General features: G+C 34.6%; 1 protein-coding gene across 1 annotated transcript in view; it reads right to left on the minus strand.

The window, feature by feature from the left end:
- The window catches only part of LOC121430655, a 57,261-nt gene that overhangs the window by 31,077 nt on the left and 5,035 nt on the right, over positions 1-21,149 (minus strand). Inside the window, exons 2-6 of the mRNA XM_041627987.1 lie at positions 20,374-20,443; positions 18,355-18,522; positions 11,921-12,033; positions 3,101-3,244; positions 1,684-1,872 (exon numbers count right to left, since the gene is read on the minus strand). Of these exons, the coding sequence (XP_041483921.1) occupies positions 1,684-1,872; positions 3,101-3,244; positions 11,921-12,033; positions 18,355-18,522; positions 20,374-20,443 (684 nt within the window). The remainder of the gene's footprint in view (positions 1-1,683; positions 1,873-3,100; positions 3,245-11,920; positions 12,034-18,354; positions 18,523-20,373; positions 20,444-21,149) is intronic.

The following is a 21,149-nucleotide window of genomic DNA, read 5'->3' on the forward strand; positions in this document are numbered from 1 at the left end:
AGAACATCTAAACATTACTGGTGGTAATAATGTAAACTCAGAACACATTTCTATGGCGTGCTAGTTGTTGATTCATTCACCTAGAAAAATTATCTTTATCCTGCCAGCGGGAAAATGAAGCTGTCAAAAGAAAATAATTGTGCTATGAAACAAGAAGAATTAATGAAAATACAAGATATTTTACAGAATTATTTGGTATAAATTATAGAAGGTGAGGTAAAAATTATAGTTTAGGGTTAAACCTAGGTTTATCATCAGAATATCATTGCACTCATGGCCCGTATTCTGAACTCAGTTTTAAATTAAACCCTGGTTTAAAGATGTGGTTCAACTATGGAGAGCCAATTGTGGCACTAATCCCTAACATTACACATTGAATTTATTAACTCATTTGACACTAAAATTGTTCATAGTTGCCTGGGAATGATAACTGAAAATTTTTGAAGTATTCTTCTTCTAACGAAAGCAAAAGGAAACAAAAAAGTAAACATAACAGATATACAATAAAAACATAATTTTTGGCTCCCCATAGTTTTAGTGCAGAGTTAGACCATGGTCTATTAAGTTAAACTTAACTTCAGAATACAGGCCATTAGGTTTTATAAAATTTGTAGAAAACGCAAGAAAATACAGTACCGGTACTTTATTTTAAAATAAAGTGAAGATTGACATATCAAACAGTTGACCCACTTACAAGCTGGGCTTTGTTTCCAAAAAATAATATGTACACGCACAGTTGAAATACTCATGAAATCCTTGCCCTAATAGTAATTGCAGGCAGTTGTTGAATACTGAGTGATTCAAATCATTATTTTAACATCAAAACACAAATGATGCCAGGTCAACGGCCTACCAACATGTATCCTTGCCCTGGTACTTCTTTATGGGAGTTGCAGTTTCATAAGACATAATAAAACACAAGATAAATATATAATCCATATTTAACGAGTAGAAATAGAAACCAAAATGAAATTGACTCATTCTATAAATGAGAATATCCATTAACTTAAAGACATTTGAGAAGCAGCTCATTAAACCCTCATCAATTTGGCAATAATGGGCCCAGGGTATTCCAATTGAAGTAGTTAAATTTTAAATTCGTTCAAGCATTCTATGGCTGATGGGTATGCAATAAAAGGGATTTATATTAAATGATGAAATGCACCGTGGCAAAATCTCATTAAATATATGACTGTTGCATCTGGCTGTGAATACATATTACTTTTTTCATCTACTTTCATAGAAAGCCAAAGACATGATTAATCAAACAAATGAGAGTATTTTTTTATTAAAGAGAGAGCATTATTATTCTCGAAATTGTAATTGCAGTTTCCTAGCAGTCTAAATCTAATTTTAATAAAAAGAAGGTAATTTACAGTCAATAATCATTTCATCACATTTTTTAGCTTAATTATTTCATTTAAGTTTCTTAGAAGGATGTAAGGCCTATTTATTTTGACACCCCATGTTCTCAGAAAACCCAAAATTTACTTAGTGCCTAAAATACATTTTCATCATTAGGCGTATTACCCCCCCCCAAAAAAAAAAAAAAATAAATAAATAAATAAATCGATGAAATAGAAAAAATAAATAAAATGATCAAACTATCAAAACAAATGTTGACAAGTATTGGAACATTCCGCTATAAACAGATAAGAATTAGAAGAGATCAAGATTATTCACCTCCTGAGAACCATCACAGCAGTACTTCCTGGTCAAAGGTCGTTGACCTTCGATAAGTGTGACCTTCGTAAGAGCGGGTAGATCCAAAGAATCCATTTGCACGGCGGAGATTGCACAGATCACGTCAACAGAATAGCACGCCCTCTCAGCTAGATTCTGAACATCGTTCCATGTATTCATGTATGATAACTATACATGCAGATGAAAAAAAAATATAAGTCAACATTCAACATCCACATCAATTTATTTTCTCCCAATGGGAGCTTAATTTTCTACAAGCTCTGCTTTTTATTTAGGCTCCTCACTTTTTTTTTACATTTTGTAGTGTACCTTATGCTTAAATACTTATTAAGTTAGATATTTAATTTGATCATTGATACAATGTTTACAAATACATTTGTTATGTATATTATGATATTTGTTTTATATTAAAATGGAATCAATGAATGAATGAAATTGGTGGCTTTGAAATTGCCAAGATGTACAATGTAGAAGGGAAAATTTAGGACAACGATGCTACATAAAGACCAGAAATGAATGCGAAATTATTTTCTATTGCCATTTTTTTTGTATCTTTCATATATTGAGTATATCCTACCAATAAGTTCCCATCAATATGATTTCTTATCTTTTTATACCAACCTGGTTCCATCCTTGTCTCCATATCATACAACGTAATCGAAGACTACAATGTACACATGTATATAATAAACAGATATCATATCAAACCTGCAATGCAAAGCATTTTGATATTAGATACCGGTGGGTGCGTCATTAAAGGGCGTGTAGGGTTATGCATGAGTTTATACTCACAACTGATGGACTGTGAAGCGTTAGGCAAAGAGTTAAAGGGGAAGTTCACCCTGACCAGAAAAAATAGTTAAAAATAGTAGGAAAAATAATAAAAAGATATTGATGAAGGTTTGAGGAAAATCCTATAAAGATTTGAAAAGTCATTAGGATTCTAATTTTTTTATTTGTGACAACATTTTGCGAACAGCTTCCCCAAATGCCATGTCGTAAAAATCAATGAAATGTAATTTTTCTCAAAAGATGAAAATGGTTTTTAATGTACTTTCAGTATATCAACAGAAAAATCATTTCACACCCTTTCCTGAAGGAATAGTCATGATATTGAAATTTATGCATGTTATATTACATAACATATGGCACAGCTGTTGGCATATGACATCAAAAATAAAAATTTTTAACTTCTAATAACTTTCTTAATCTTTTGTATTTTCCCAAATCATTCACCAGAATTTTTTCATCATTTTTCTGGTAGTTTTACAAGAAAGTTTTCATCTGGGCGAACTTCTCCTGATGAGTCTGACTAAAAGCATGGGGGGGGGGCATTCCCCCTAAACCTAGTGTAATTTGGTCCCCTAACCAGAAATTACATACATATGATACTTACAGTGTATGGATCTGTAGAAGGGGCAGCTATGTAGGTCTCCTTGGCTAATAGAATAACTTGCCCAAGGAGCTTCTCAAACTCGTGGGGCAAGTTATCTCCTATTAACGCCGTCAAGTTACTCAGCAATATGGAACCAAAGAACACCTTCAGATAAAAATCAGAGACGACTATTAACCCATTGTCACCTGGAACTGGGTGATCCCTGTACAACATCTATTTGATTTTCAGAATTCAGTAATCAATGGGTTAATGCATTTTAATTCATTCCAAGGGTTGGTATAATTCCCATATTTGTCATATTGTTCGAACACCATCCGAGATGAGCATTTGTTTACAGAGTTTCAAAGCGAGAAATTTGTATTTCCTGCCTCTTGACTTGGAAATATAATTGGGTTGGATAATATCCCAACCATGTTTTGTTTAAGTATTGATATCATATAACAAATATGATCTTTAATGATGCATAACAAAGACTTGAAGAGGTTTCCAATGTAATATTTAACAAACAAAAACTCAAAACTATTTTATTTCAAGAAGGAAGTGAGAGAGAAAGATAACAGAGAGCAAGGGACACAGACACAGGGAAAGAGATAGCAAGAAAGAGGGGGACAAAGAGACTGATATATGCTTTTCACACTGCATTTATTTAACCCCATACTATCCTTAACCCCTGACTATCCTAAACCCCATACTATTTTTTTTTTCGATTCACACTGTCTTTCTTAACCCCATACTATCTGCTCAACCGTGGTTAATGCCTTAACCCCTGACTATCCCTCAGCTCATGAATATTGATGATTTTACCACACAGAGCGTGATCAACGTGCAATTCGACTTCTGTGATTGGCTAATGCTTAGCACCACATTTCCTTAGCCCTGTTTCGATTTCACACTGCATCTCTGCTAGCACGACAATAAGCCGGCTAACCCTGCTTTTTTGCAGGGCCAGATAGTACCGAACTATTTACCATGCTAGCCCACTTTGCTAAAACGTAGTGTGAAAACGAAGTGGGCTAAGCTTAACCCCGGGAAATTGGTGGGGCTAAGACCCCCCCCTTAGCCCCACCAATTTAGGACAAAAAGTACAGTGTGAAAAGCATTATAGATGATACAGATAGAGACAGAGAGACTTAAAAGCCCAAATTCACAAAGGTGGGTTTTAAAACCTACGGTCGAGTCCATGGTTCATGCAGATTTCCTGTATAAATTACGCTTATTTTTAATAGCGCGTTTATCAAAAAGTGTCCAATGCTTTAGTCACAGTGCGCTAAATTGACGCCTGTTGCCATGGTTAGAAATGCTATTTTATTCACGAGTCCACTGTTTGAAGAGTGGACTCACTATTCAAAACGGTGGACTCATGAAAAAATAGCATGGATGACCAAGGCAACAGGCGTCAATTTGGCGCACTGTGACAAAAGTGCGTATCAGCACTGGACATTTTTGATATTCGCGGTAAAATAAGCGTAATTTATAGTATACAGGAAATCTGCATAAACCAAGGACTCACTCAACCATGGGTTTTCAAAACCACCTGAGTGAATTCGGGCCATATAGACTCAGAAAAAGACTGCATTAGAAACAGCCAAACATACACAAGGTAGGCACTGGGCAGAGTGAGAGAAACACAGATAAAAAACAAAAACAAACAAAAGAAAAGACAATGATAAATGGTGAAGGACTTCAAATGAGAGGAAAGAAGCAATATGAGGTGTAGTCCACGTTCTGGACGATTTTTATTGATTGGGCAAACCAGGGGCAAACCCTATCAGACCGTACTGGTACACCCGCGCGCACACATAACCAACACACACACGCCCTCCACTGATTCACTTACCCCCAGTGATTCACCTAACCCAGTGATTCACTTTCCCCGAATTTATTCAGGGGTGTGTGTATACATGCGTGTTATGGGGATGTAGTGTGTTGGGTGTTCGGTAGTCGTGTCGTACAAAAACAGTCCAGGAGGTGGACTATATGAGGTGGTGAGAATGCAGGGGCCGCGGAACTGGGGGGGGGGGCTTCAGCCCCCCTACTTTTTTTTCAAAACCATGTACAAAAAACGTAAAAATGACCATATATGATTGTGATTTTTAGCATGGTCAGCCCCCCACTTTGAAAACCGTTCTGCGGCCCCTGGAATGAGACAGTATATGGTAAAAGGGAAGCTACAAAACCCACAAATTTTATTTAACAAGTTCATAAGATCAATCAAAGGTATATGCCTCCGACTTTGTGCATATTTGTCGCTTAAAATGTACATAATTGCAACACCTCTGTTTGTAAATTCAATTGTTTCAAATCTCTAAAAAGGACAAGATGCAATACATAAAGATCAATCAATTTAATCAAAATGATCCCATAGTAATGGAGTAATGAATATTGTAAAATGACAAAGTAACAAAAATAACAAATTAAAAGGGTAATGCATGGGATATAAGGGAGTAGCCAAAGCCAAATAGACCTATCTACAGTGTAGGCTACTCCCTGATTAACAATAAACATTCCATACTGAAAAAAAAAAATCTTGCAATCAATTTTCGATTGCGAGAAGCACACATTTCAAAATCGATAAAATCAACAAACTAGTACAGAATTTGACTATAAAAAAAACAAAATTACCAAAAAGAAAATTTCAAAGGCATACACATCAAATAAAAAATAAAGAAGAAATGGAGTGTAGAAATAGAAATCATAAAATGTGACTTCTTTCAATACCCATTCTTTTGCCGTGCTACTCATCACCCCCCCCCCCCCCAAAAAAAAAAGAAGAAAAGGTCAAAAGTCCAGTTCTTAGCAAACAGTCATGTTTGCAATTGGAATTGAACTTCTACATGTACATACTGTATTCTTCTAGGATTAAATGCTTTGCAAATACAGGTAATTGTGTGGAAAATAATGTATTGTACCCTTGCTGAATGAAAATAGTTGCTGCCTAAAACAAATTTGTCCTTGGAAGTCAAAGAAGGGTGCCCAGTAATATATCATCTGATATTTCTTTACATGGAATTAAAGTAGAATGAACTTGCTCTGTTAACAGGGACATTTCCACATTTTGAATTAAAATTACTTACTCTGTGAATTTGGATATTGAATTGAAAGCTATAATGTATGCAAAGATCTTATCATAATTTAACTTTGATACCATTCCATCCTTAAGAAGTGGTCTTAAAACAAATTAATTCAAAAGGTCAGGGGTGAGTGACCTGATTTTTCTTTATATGTTTGATATTTTCATTGTAAATATTACCTGCAAACATTACACTTTAGATCACTTCTTTTCACACAAAATAAGTTTCAACCATGTTGAAGACAACAGTTCAAGCTATGAAAACAATCATTTTTTTTTCATTCAACAAAGCAGGTTCAAAATAAAATGAAATACAATAGATATAAATTTATGCATGACATTCAATATCTTAAAGTCAAAATGAATACAATTCATTCACAGTTTATACTTTACGTTCATGTAGGCCTAGTTGTATTTGGAAAGATGGTATTAAAGTGATTGGTTTGGTGTGCAGAGCTACCAAGTCTCACGCATAATGCGTGAGACTCAAGCATTTTGGACTCTTGTTCATCCCCTCAAATCTCTGTCTCACGCAACTATCACAGCCTATCCCCATATACATTGTACACAATGTCTGTGATCTCACTCAGATTCATAGAAAATCTCACACATAGCTGGTCTTTGAACTTGGCATCTCTGGGTGTGACTTTTAAAAATCTGAGCTAGAAGGTCACACTTGTCACCTGTGTCTGTGATATGTTACAAAAATGAAGCCCTAATAAATCACGTTCGCAAATAATTATTTAGTGCTTCAAATATTGAAATATAAAGTGACCAGCAACACCATCTTATACCCCTTTCATATTGCGCTTTTCACCGGCGATGTTCGCCAGCAAAGGGGAAAGTGTCCAGTATGAAAGGTACACAGGAGAACTTCACCGGTGAAGTTCGCCGGTGAAACTTTTCACTGGCGAAATTTGCCGGTGAAACAGCCAGTATGAAAGCAAACCGGAGAACTTCTCCTGTTTAATGACGTCAGAGGTCAATTTTTTTCTCTCCCGAAGTCCCCTGTACCGAGATTCTGCGCGCGATAAGTTGCAAGCTCAGCTGAATGCTATGGCCAAGTAGATACCCTCGAACATTTATTTTTTTTACTAGCAATATTTATTAAAAAGCACTTTTTACATGTATAAAATGCGCTAAAATATAATAACACCGTGATATTGTTTGTTTTTCTCGTAATGCTTCCAAAATATGTTGTAATTAATTTCTTGATACTTTTTTGTAATAGGTAAGAAGTAATGTTTACAATTTTCTTTCGTGTGGTTCTGCAATCGCCCGGTTGACTTTCGCCGGGGAAGAATGTCAGTGTGAAAGGGTACATTTTTTTCTTCGCCGGTGAAGTGAGGAATGAGAGGCGGAGAAGTTCGCCGGTAAAGTTCGCCGGTGAAAAATGAACAGGGCAGCATGAAAGGGGTATTAATTTCATCCCATACACTTATGTGTGCTATTTAGGCATCTTTAAGACGCCTACATGTATTTACAAAATCAGGGTTTGCCTTGTAGTTTTAGCTTTTCATTCTCAATAATGGTTGTTTTGAGGGTTTATTACATGTAGTTCTAATACATGCACTTGTACACATGTTTCATCTTGGTTTGAGAATTTTTTAAATCGGCTGCTCACAAAGTTAAACAATACCTTTTAATAAAAAACATACAAAAAGTATGTACCGGAACTTGTGTTTACATCCAATCCTACTACATGTAGTTCCAGTAGGATCCATAGTATGAGAACTGCATGTTCAAATTTAAAGGAGAATGAAACCATTGGAACAAGATAGCTTGTGTGTAAACAGAAAAATCAAAGAAACAGATCAACAAAAGTTTGAGAAAAATCAGACAAATAATGAGAAAGTTATGAGCATTTGAATATTGCGATCACTAATTCTATGGATATAGCAAATTGGCAATGCGACAAAGATGTGTGATGTCACTTCGTCGCTGGTTTCGCAAACCGACGTAAGTGGCAAATTTTTTGATTTTTTGGTTTTTGAGTTATAATCATTTTTCAACTCTATATTTAATTGTCTATCACTTCCAAAAGAAATTAGACATGGAAAGTCCTTGATGACATAATAATGACATCATGCAAACTGACGTACGTGTTGAAAACAGCGAATAGTGGTTTCGCAAAGTGACGTACGCGTGATTAAGTACAGTGTTGTGAATGTTGTTTTATTTATTTCTGCAGACAAAACTTACAGATACCAGGGTTGGGCTCAATTACAGAGTAATTGATTACATTTTTGAGTAATTGTAATTGTAATCGAAGTTTTGAAAGAGAAATTGATCTAATTGTAATTGAAACATTGTAAATTACTCATAATAACATTCAGTTACTTTACAATTAACTGACTTTTTTTCTTCAATTTAATCTGGATTCCTTCTTTCTCTTTCCTCAAAGCTAGTACTCTCTGGCATGTAACTACATCCTTTTCCGATGGTGTGGAGGAAAGAGAAGATACTGTGGGAATCAGAACACATACATTTGCAAGAAGTGAATGTCCACTTAATCTGGATTCCTTATTTCTCTTTCCTCTCATTTAGTACTCTCTGGAAATGGAATGTAACCACATTCTTTTCCAATGGTGTGGAGGAAAGAGAAGGCACCATGGGAATCACAACACATTATGTTTGCAAGAAGTGCACAAATTTTCCATTATAAATATTTGCTTTCTGGTTTGCATGTCATTTGACAAAGCAATTGAATTTACATACTTTGTATTTTCATAATAATTTTTCTTCGGCAAAATATTTCTTCTTTTTTTCAAATCCCTAATCTGGAAAGGAAAAAAAAACTTGATATATTTCACACCCAAACACATGTAGTCGCACCCCTTTATAAACAGACCTCACAGAATTCGAGGCAGTGGCTAGCAACCCCCCCCCCCCCCCTATTTTCGAATACTGCTGATTTGAATTATTTCAAGGCAAAATACTCAGCTGACCAGCAGAGAAAAGGTTTAAAACTTGCATTATGCATTTTAGCTTACAACAAAAGCTTACAAGCTTTTGATTTCTCAGTTTCACTTTTCGCTTCATTTGGGGTCTTCAAAGAGAATGTTTTGCAAAATCAATGCATTCTTAATTAAACATTAAACCTTTATCTTGTCTTTCTGCACTACAAACAAATTCATGTGATTCGTGACTTTATATAGAGATTAATTGAAATTGTGACTGTAATTGAATGGAATTTATTGAATTTAAATTATCAGTATTAGTTTGACTTCTGATTATTCTATACAATGTCATTTATACTTTGATATCTTGATAATGGATCAACGGACCTTATTGATGTTATGCACAGTGTGAAGAAGATTATTATGTACATACCATTTTGATCTGCTTAATTTTGCAGTTTCAAATGATTATTCTTGACGTGATCCTGATTGTAATTGTTATTGTTGTTATCGTTCATTGTTGTACATTTTTCTTGGCGAAGTCAACGTGTCTTATTATGAGTACAGACAAATACCTGCAGATGCTCAGAAATATTGTTTGTGAAAATTTTATAATATTGCAGTATTAAATGAAATATACATGATTAAGCTTATTTATAATATTTAAATTCTAACTTTTTATTTTGATCTAGTATTTAACTACATGCAAAGTATTAGATTCCATTAAATTTTAATGCATGTAAACATTCCATTATTGAAGAAGAGGCTGTAAAGGGAAATCTGAATAATTTGATTTTTTTTTTGTACATGTGTTATAGAAATCTTCAGGTATTCGAATGGAATGTAATATTTTAAAGAAGACCTTCAGTAATTCATTATTACAGGTTATGTGCTCTGTTTTAAATTTTAAAGCAATTGCATAATGCCATCCGCATTAACAGATGAATTTAGCTTTTAGTAATCATAACCTTATGACCAGTCTAGGCATGAATGCAGAGCACAAACAAGCATACCTGAAATCGATGTTTGATAATCCAGCACTCATAAGAAAATGTACTAAATATCATTGCGTATTGGTTACTATTATTGATTGAAATCAAATTTCATTAAATTTATATTTAAATTTGATAAAAGTTTCACATACATGTACGAATGGAATATAGGATGGATATAAATGTAAAGTGAAACGTCAGTGAGTGCCAAGGAAGGACCGGGGGGGGGGAGAAAACAGGGAGAGGTAGAGAATTGAAAAGTGGAGGAGGTGAGTGAAATGAAAGGGGGAAAGAAAAAAGTCAGAGGAAGACAGAAAAATGAAAAGGAGAGGAAGACTAACAAAAGAGAAAGAGAGAGATAGAAAGAAAAAGACAGAGGGATACACAGAAATGGAGAGGATAGGAAGACTTACAAATGAGAGAGAGAAAGAAAAGAAAGACAGAGGGATACAGAGAAATGAAGAGGAGAGGAAGACTAACAAATGAGAGAGAGATAGAGAGAGAAGAAAGAGGAAGACAGAGGGATACACAGAAATGGAGAGGAGAGGAAGACTAACAAATAAGAGAGAGGGAGAGAAAAGAAAGGAATACAGTGGGATACAGAGAAATGAAGAGGAGAGGAAGACTAACAAATGAGAGAAAAGGAAAAAAAAAGAGAAAGATAGAGAAATGAAAAGGAGAAGAAGACTAACAAATGAGAGAAAGGAAAGAAAAGAATGTTCAGTGAAAGATAAAGAGATGAAATGGAGAGGAAGACAGAAAAATAGGGAAAGAAAAAAAGAGAAACGAAGACAGACAAATGATAAAGAAAGAAAAGGCAGAGAAATAGAGCAATAAAATAAGTCAAATAACGGAGAGAAAGAACGAAAAAGACAAATGACAAGAGTAGAGGGATAGAGAGAGTCATAAAAGAGGGAGAGATGGAAAGAAAGAGAAATGAAAAGAGGGGAGAGGGAGAGTCAAATGAGAGAGAGCGAAAGACAGAAAATAAAAAAGGAAGAGGGTCAAATAACACGGAGGCCAATGCGCGCATATGGAGATATGTCGGTTTGCGAAACCTTTATTTAGCGTCTCGGTGCAAATTTCAATGACGCACAGGGATGCGTCACCCATATTTCTCTGTGAGAGCCGAGTTTTTTGGTTTCGCGAAGTGACGTACCACTTTGCTGGCTTATATCTTCTTGTTTCTTATGTGTAGCAACTGAAAATTCTTATCATCAGACAGAATGAATGCCTGAGTATGCTAGCATTCTAAAATATTTACAATCTAGTACAATAATAAGTACGAATTTATTGTTTGGAAAAAAGGAAATCTTTAAATGCGTTTTTCTCGAAACTGTCTTTTCGCATCGCGCGCTGAGATACGTCGGTTTGCGAAACCAGCGACGACTTGTGAACAACTCTCCCCATTACTTTAGTATATATTTCACTTGAATTGCCTCTTTTATCACATCTATCCATAGATCATGTGTTCTTTCTACATGAGGGCATACATATATTTTTAAGAATACATCATGGATAGAGAGTTTGTATCATCATAAGAAAAAGCAAAAAGAGACATTTTGAGGGTATTTTATAGTCCACCAAAGGGAAAGTTATTCATCAGTGACATCACACATCCTTGTCACATTGCCAACGGGAGGATCTCCATAGCATTAGTGATTGCAATATTAGAATACTCAATAAACTTTCTCATTATTTGTCCGATTTTTCTCAAACTTTCTTTATTTTTATTCTTTGATTTTTCTGTTTCTACACAAGCCTATTTGTTCCAAAGGTTTCATTCCCCTTTAAATTCTGTTCACATACTAAAATGAAGCTCTAGAATAATCAATCAGAAACAAAACTAAGCAAATACCTCTGGATCTTGGACTAGGTATTTCACCAATGATTTGATGTTTCTGGATGAGACACTTCCAATGAAAGCATCGTAGGAGCTCGATAATTGAACCAATTCATCACGCAGAGGCTCTGAAAAGAATCCACAAAGACAGAAAACTCTATGAATAGATTTCATGGAATAAAATAAAGTTAAAGACATTTCATAATTACATTTCCATGATTGAGGTATTATGAATTCAATTGATATTTCCAATTCCATAAAATAGTCACACCTCACAAACCTACTTCAAACCGAGCAAAACTATTGAAGCTACTTGCAATGCAAACCATCAGTTGATAATAGGTTTATACTAGGTATAGGTTTATAATGTAGGTGGTGTGCTAGACCCACAACGTTTCAATAGCAAGAAGACCACTTTTATGTATGTGAAGTGGTTCTGGAAATCAGTTCAAAGACGATGAGAACGCGGGTAAAGCCATTTTTTAAACCGGTTTCCTAATCTGGTTTAAGGAAAACCAGTTCAAGAAAGAAAATGAAACATATATTTTTGACCCTGTTCTCATCATGTATGCATGTCCTTAAACATGCGCTCAACCTTACTCAGGGGGGGGATAATCCCCCTCGACATTTTCGCAATAAATCCGCCCCATGAAATTTTTGAGTAAGTTGTTCACTGATTTTTTACTCTCAAGTCTTAAACAACTTCTGAGACAAAACATGTGATGCCTGGGTGAAGCGGTTACGAAATTACGCATACCGGTACGTACATGTATACATGAAAGTGCATGTCACACACCAAATCACTTAAAAATCTAAAGATGATTTCATATGTATACAGAGTACAAAATGTATTCCAGCTAAAATTCATAAATATGTGATCATTATACTTTTCTTTTGACAGAAGTCATTATTCATGGCTGAAATACTGAAATACTGTATGATGTGATCATTATATTTTTGTTTGACAGAAGTCAATCTTCAAGGCCGAAATACATGTATTGTCGCTGATGATTTTTTTTTTCTAAACAATGCCCCCCCCCCTAAAAAAATAGAAAGTAAACAAAGAAATGTATGGACCCACCGAATCATGTCTGGTAGAGGATGCATCGTTTTACCACTACCAGCAGCATGTAAATGAAGTTCCTAATTGCACATTAAAAAAGCACTTTATTTTAAAGCACTTCCAGGAAATAAAAATGTGCATGAATACACGCGTGAAAACAAATGATGATGGATATTTGGAAATAAAATACAGCTTTATATTACACAGCTAATGCAGGCATTGTGGATAAGCATACTATACCAGTTTAATAATGGGCCAATATCATAAAAATACACTGTAGAAATAGTTTTTGTGCTACATGTATATAAATTTATGTGAATTATTATTATTATCATTATTAAAAGCCTATCTTTTGTTTTTGAAAAATCCTCCATAAGTGGATGTTCTAGAAAAGATGCAGTTGGCTTCTTTTTCACGCTACTCTGTTCTGTATATGACGGGTCAGAAATCATATCTGAACCAAGAAAAGATATGCCACACACATGTACGAGACTAAATTTCAACCAAAGAAAATCATACAATCTAATCTACAGACTAATCCACTGGGCCACGATGCTCTACATCACACATTTTACTACATATTTTACATCACATCACATTTTTACACCATAAAAGTGTGAAAAGCTTCAGAAATATCAAGGGCAGCTTCACATGAAAAGCATAAAATAACTGATTGCGCAATGAGATTTAGCTTTAGAACTACCAGGTATACATGTTATCATTCAAACATATTACTTTAGATACATTGTAACGTGAGAACTGGTAATTGAAAAGATAGAGGCTTTATTAAAGTATTACAGTTGACTTTTAAAAATTTGGATTAAATTGCCAATGTGATTTTCTGTCATAAATCAAACGCAGAGCTCTACTGTACAGAAAATACATGTAAATCTGTTTCATTTATAATGTGTATACATGTTTTCCTCCTTCAATTTCACCCAAATTAATAGCTTTATTTTTTTTTCTTTTCTACAAAGCAAGTATTATTTCATACAATCCACTCTTTATTCATTCAAAATTGGTTAAATATATATTTAGGTTAAAATGTGCATTATGTTAAAGGTGTATACATTTAGTCTACTCCTAACCTTTCCCCATTCCTGCATTTGACATTACTTCTCCCTCTGTATACTTTTCTTTTTGTATCCCCTTTCCAGTATAATACATTTAGTATACTTTGTAATTTTTTTACTGATTCACTTGTTTGTTTACTATGTACAAATTCATGTAATTCAGCCTTTGGCTGCTAATTGAATTTTTATCACAATAAATACCATTTATCTATCTATCTATCTATCTATATTATAAAATTTCAATTGTCAAACTTTTCAGGATAAACTGTAAACATCAGTGTATCTCTCCCTTCCATTTGGGACAAGACGTTTTCTTGCCCCATTGGTTACAAGCCCACAGGACCTTGCCTTGATCCCTTAATAAACCTAAACTTCTAAAATTATAGAATTATTTTTTCTAGAGAAAATGAAAAAACCTGGACCACCTCTTACAAAAATTTATGATTGATCCGATCAATCGTAACTCTATGGAAATCCATCAGTGTCATAATAACAAAAAAACTTGCACAATGTCCTCTGTATGCTATTAAAGAGATGCGCAGTGAATTTTCAAGAAAACAATGAATGCATGAATTATACATCATAGCTCTCGAAAATATTTTGAACAAATATTCATAATAGATGTTCACGTTGCTGGCCATCCATAATTACGATTGATTGGATCAATACACTCTTTGTAAGACGGGCCCTGAAAACTGATATCCCTGCAATGAACAAAATAATGCTTCTTTTTCTGTGCATATTTCACACTGTACCCTTTCTAGAATATCACTCTCGTTGACTTTGAATCAGTGAGGTTAAAGAAGAGTGCATCTGAATTTCAAAATCTTCATTCATGTCTGATGAGAAGCTTTTTTTTACCCAATCATTTTCAACTTGCACAGTTGATCTGGGGCCCGTTGCAGAAAGAGCTGCAATCAATCGCAACTCTAAAAATCATTCGCAACTTGATTTTCAACCAATCGACAGCGCGCATTTGGGACTTGCGATTGATTTTTTGGCTTGCATTTTAAACGCAACTCTTTCTGCAACGGGCCCCAGGGCTCCATCTTCACACAAAGAGTTACGATTGACCCAATCAATCATAACTCTGTGGAAATCCATAAGTGTCAGAATTTTTTCTACAGCAAATTTTCAAAATTTCCTTTTTAAGCAGAGAACACACCAAATTGTCAAGAAATCAATGAATATTATGGATATGTACATTTCACATCTCAATTTTTTTATTTGAACAAACGCATATGCATTTTATATGTTGGCTTTGCTGGCTTTCCCTTGTTGTGATTGATCGGATCAATCGCGACTCTTTGCAAGACGGGCCCCTGAACTTCATGCCTACAGTTACAAACAGCTTTATTACGATACACCCCTCCTGACATGCCAAAACTTGATGAATGAGTTTTGAAAACAGATATTACATGTATGTATACCATGTATGGTCTCCTATTACACTTTGACAAGTTTTTTGCCGGTACCACATGGAGCACAAAAAATATATACATGTACCAGTAGAAAAAGGACCCTGACAGCTTTGATTTACTTCAGTTGACCAACACACGGATGTTGAAATTGTTACAAATATTGCATTTCAAACAGAAGCATCCAAAATACAGACAACATACATGAGCATGATCTGTTTCTCTTTCTCATATTTGTCTCATGTTACGTTCAAACTTTTGCCAATCAGCTAAATTTAATTCCCCTTTTTAATAACATACTTTTCCCTATTTGAAAAAAAGATTAATACTTGATTAACTATGCTAATAATTTTCTCCCAAATTCCTATTCAATTTTGTTTATTTCTCATTATTGTAGGCCTTTACTGTTGTTCTCTGCAAACTTTAATAAGGAAAAACATTATTGTATTAAATGTCAAATACTATAGTACTGGTTGATATTTAATTTCAATTGCTTCGTTGACCTATTTCATGGTTGATTACTCAAGCAAAATACATATATTGCTGATAACACGATTTATCGCCAAGACTAAAAATTCATTAATTATAAACACATTAAGAACTACAATTTGTGAAAGAAAGGAAAGGGGAAATTAAAATTACATATGTACATGTGCTTTCATCAGTGCTTGTCCATGAAAAGTGGGTAGCATTAGCAACAATAAGTTTTGAGTTGGTTCAAAGCAATAGCAGCATTTGCGATTAACTTTTATAATCGACAACACTTTGGTCATATAATGTTACCGTGATATATCTCTGCGCTCATCCACTTCTGGCTTCCTTGATAATCCAAAAGTTTCGAACACTTAGGGGAAAGACTTTCGAAAATCTTCTAAAAACTTTATTTATTTAGCTCTTACATGTAGCTCTTTATGCGCCTTCAGCACTCTACAGAGTGGATTTGGTGCTTAAGTCACGTTAGTATGTAATTATTATTCTTACAATCATAAAGCCATTATCATAAATATCAAGCATTTTTTCTGTTGGTCTAATGCTAGTTCGTCCAACCAACTCGTCTACTATCATTTGGCCTATACCAACAGTCCACTATCCACATGGTCTAATTGTCATTTCGACATACACTCACCATTTCATCTAAACCAGTTGGTCCAATAGCCATTTAGTCCATTTTGCCTATTAAATTGGACCAAGTGTTAATTTGGCGAAACGAATGAAAATAAAATGAATATAAAACGAAGTGGTCATGAGACGAAATGGTTATAGACAAACTGGTGATTGGATGAAGTGATGATTGGACCAAATGGTTATTAGACTAAATGAATGAAGACTATGTGATGGGTAGACAAAATGGCAATTTACCTTTAAAGGACAAGTCCACCCCAACAAAAATTTGATTTGAATAAAAAGAGAAAAATTCAACAAGCATAACACTGAAAATTTCATCAAAATCGGATGTAAAATTAGAAAGTTATGACATTTCAAAATTTCGCTTCATTTCACAAAAACAGTTACGAGCCAGTTACATACAATTGAGAGAGTCGATGATGTCATTCACTCACTATTTCTTTTGTTTTTTATTGTTTAAATGTGAAATATTTTGATTTTCTCGTCATTGTCATGTGAAATGAAGTTTCATTCCTCCCTGAACACGTGGAATTCTATTATTTCAACATTTTGTGCTTCAGGCAAGGAGGTCCTTATCGTCAAATTCGTAAAAATTGAAATATTGTATAATTCAAATAATAAAAAACAGAAGAAATAGTGAGTGAGTGACATCATCAACTCTCTCATTTGGATGTAACTGGCTCGTTCATTTAACTATTGTGTTAAAAACAAGCGAAACTTTGAAATGTCATAACTTTCTTATTTTACATCCGATTTTGATGAAAACTTCAGCATTGTGCTTGTCTGATTTTTCTCTATTGATTCAAATCAACATTTTTCTGAGGTGGACTTGACCTTTAAATATCAAGTAATCAATAATTTGTCAATATTGCATAATATCATCATAATATTGAAATCTTGCCCTGCACAAAGGGAAAGCAGATATCATATCAAATCAAGGAAATCAGTTGGCACATCAGGCCCCCATCTTACAACGACTAGAATTATGATTGATCCAATCAATCATAACTCTTTTGAAATCCATCAGTGTCATAATTTTTTCTACTGGAAATTTGCACAATGCCCTTTGTATTAAAAACAAAGAGAAGCAGAGTGAATTTTCAAGAAAACAATGAATGCATGAATATACATTTAATTTAATTCAATTCAATTTCAATTGATTTCATTCATAAAAACACATAAATATTCATAGTAATAAACAAAAATATCAATAAAAGAATGTGGAGACAGCTTAGGAGAACCAAGTCTTATACAGTGCTGCCACCAGAATGTAAGCAAAAACATTTTGAAATGAACATTTTAACATCATAGTTATGAAATATTTTGATCAAACATGCATAATAAATGTTGATGTTGCTAGCTGTCCATATTTCTTACTGATCGTATCTAGTCTGAAGGCACAGACCCTGATTGGAACTTTGAATAATAAGTGTGCCTCCACGCAAAGACTAGCACATACAAAACTCGCTGAGCGAGAAAGCCTTCAGTACACAAGGCATGAGTAGGCTGCACATTCAGACCCTTAACTCAAGTGAAGGGTTTGCCCAGCAGACTAGATTGTATCATCGCAACTCTCTGTAACTTGTAAGATGGGCCCAGGGCTTTATAAATCATTACTTAAAGCCCACAATGCTACAGCCTTGGCTGCCCTATCAACTGGCCTAAATGTCCCTCTCACTGACTTAGAATATTTTTGGTGCCTTTTTTTCCCCAAAAAAATATACTGAAATCTACAATTGTTTATAGATCTATATGGTAATGGATTATTACCTGGTGTGATAACAGCAGCAACCAAACTGTTCATCTTGTCTTGCTGAGATAGATAAAGACTGGTGACCCCTGTTCCTACCTCCAGGAATGTCCCGTGCTGTGTCACTGGTATATAAAGGGCACCCAAGAAGTTGTGGCCAGCCACCATTCTCGGTTTGGTTTTCCTTCCTGAAAGAGAATGGATATTAACATTACTAGAGTACATGATCTTGCTACAGTATTAATGACATCTATTACTTAAAGAAACTACCAGGTATGGTAACGATCTCAAAATGAATTCAAACAGAATACAGAATCCAATGAAACCACTTTAAAGGGATGGTCCAGGCTGAAAATATTTATATTTCAATACATAGAGTAGAATTCATTGAGCAAAATGCCGAAAATTTCATCAAAATCAGATAACAAATAATACAGTCATTGAAGTTTTAAAGTTTAGCAATATTTTGTGAAAACAGTCATCATGAATATTCATTAGGTGGGCTGATGATGTCACATCTCCACTTTCCGTTTTCTTATGTTATTACATAAAATCATGATTTTATATCATACTTGTCATTGTGTGAATAATATGTCTCCCTTATAATGAAATAAGTTGCAGCAATAAATATCTAATGCACTAAATCATTTGTCAATACAATTTTTCTAGTTCTTGCCCCTACAGAAATTTTCAAGCTTGCGGCAAGCATAAGACTAGCTTGCGCAAGCTTGCGGCATGCTAGTAACTAGCATGCGGCTAGCTTAATAAGCATGTAATATGTGTGCAGAGTAATAGTTAAGCGATCTTTTAGCGAGCAGGGACTGTTCGCTAGCATGCACTCGCTTATTAAGTGAGCGCCCTGCTAGTCGCATGCTAGTTACTAGCAAGCGGCACGCTTAAATTTCTGTAGGGGTGGAGAAAAAATTTTGAATAAACCTAATTTCATGTAATAAAGTACAATAGAACAAGTGGAGATGTGACATCATCAGTCCACCTCATGAATATTCACGTCGACTGTTTTCACAAAATATTGATAAACTTCAAAATTCAATAACTTTTTTATTTGTTATCCGATTTTGATGAAATTTTTGGCATTTTGCTCAGTGAATTCTACTCTATTTATCAAGCTATACATACTTTCAAAGTGTAGTGTATAATTTTTTTTAAATAAAGAGTTAGGGCCTACAGCTTATGTGCCAAATGGCTCTGGAAGAAATAATGTAATTGATGAGAAATCAGTAACATAAGCATGGAATTCCATCAGATGTTGGGTATTTTTCCAAGCAGTATTACTACTGTCCCTCATATGCTTTTCTATTGATCACAAGAATTAACAGTTTTGGGCCGATGAAGTATTTTTTTGCTGCAAACTACTTTCTTTTACCTTTAATACAATGGAGTACTTTAGTTTAATTAATTTCAACATTGTAAATGATAATTAGCTTATTCCTTTTTTTCTCATTTTTTATTCCTTTATTTTTCTTTACCCTGAATTCAACCAAAATACAAACAAGTGAAAATAGAGCATGTTATAGATGGGTAGTTGTAAATGCTATTCATTCATTCATTCATTCTTGCATGGCATGTTTGATGTAGAATATGTATGGCCCACTCAACAACTTGCACACTGTCAAAAACTTGAAGTTTTAGTAGTGATACCAATTCTGGTTTTAAAATGATACAAAAAAGTATTAACAATAACAAGCTAAAGCGTTAATAAAATAGGGCCTCCTTACCCTACTGGGTGTTAAAGTTGCAGATCTGGGGACCTGGTTTCATAAAGAGTTACAACTGTTGTAACTTTGCCAATATGGCAACTACCATGGTAACCTTGATTTTGATTGGCTGCTGAGCCCTGTTGCCATGGTAGTTGCCATGATGGCAAAGTTACAACAGTTGTAACTCTTCATGAAACGGCCCCTGGTCCTACAGTATATGTAATTAATGAACATTCCTCTTTTTTATTGATGGTGTAGTTTCAATATATTACATTTATTCGCAGTTTGTTAATGATTGATAAAAATGCTTGTTTCACTTACTGTGATTCTGAGTCAATTTGCCTGTCAGGAGGATACTAATGAAGTCATTATCCACAGACCAGTCTGCATTCTGTTCATAATGATAAAAGATACATGAAAGTGTTTATTTCATTACAGACTCGGGAAAGTAAGGGAAGTTTGAAGCTTTGCTCAATTTCAATTTCATGTTGGTTCTGGTGTTGGTTAGTTTGCTGTGCAAACCCTATACTCAAAGAAAGTGGTCTGAATTTTGCAGCTTTAAATTCCCCACAAATTACTTCTGTAACAAAGGCATCAATCACTCATGCTAGTCTTGTGTGAAGTCCCAGTTGTTGACAAAAAAGTTTCAATTAAGGTATGTTCCTGCAGACTAGGAGTTGGTGGTGGAAGCATGTACAAAAGTAAGCCTTCCTGAGCTCGAAAACACCAACTGTGAATTTATACAAGAGTGCTTTGAATCTAAATGAAATTCATCCCTGGGCAGGACAGGCTCCATGCTGTGAAGATTGACACAGCATAACACAAGGGGGGGTGTTTCACAAAGATTTAAGTATGACTTAGGTCGCACTTAAATGTCGTACATGATATGCAACGCGCAATCTTATTGATCAATACGCAGTAGTGCGCGTCATCTTGGCATGATCTGACCAATGATGTCATGCCTTTTATACTGCTCCCAACTAAACATTTAAGTGCGACTCTAAGTCATAATAAATCTTTGTGAAACACCCCCCAGACGAGAGAAAGAAAGAGAGAGAGAAATAGAAATTGGTTCAGATGAGAAAAAGTAGCGATTG

The sequence above is a fragment of the Lytechinus variegatus genome, chromosome 17 (genome assembly GCF_018143015.1).
Source record: "Lytechinus variegatus isolate NC3 chromosome 17, Lvar_3.0, whole genome shotgun sequence".
Taxonomy (NCBI): Eukaryota; Metazoa; Echinodermata; class Echinoidea; order Temnopleuroida; family Toxopneustidae; genus Lytechinus; species Lytechinus variegatus.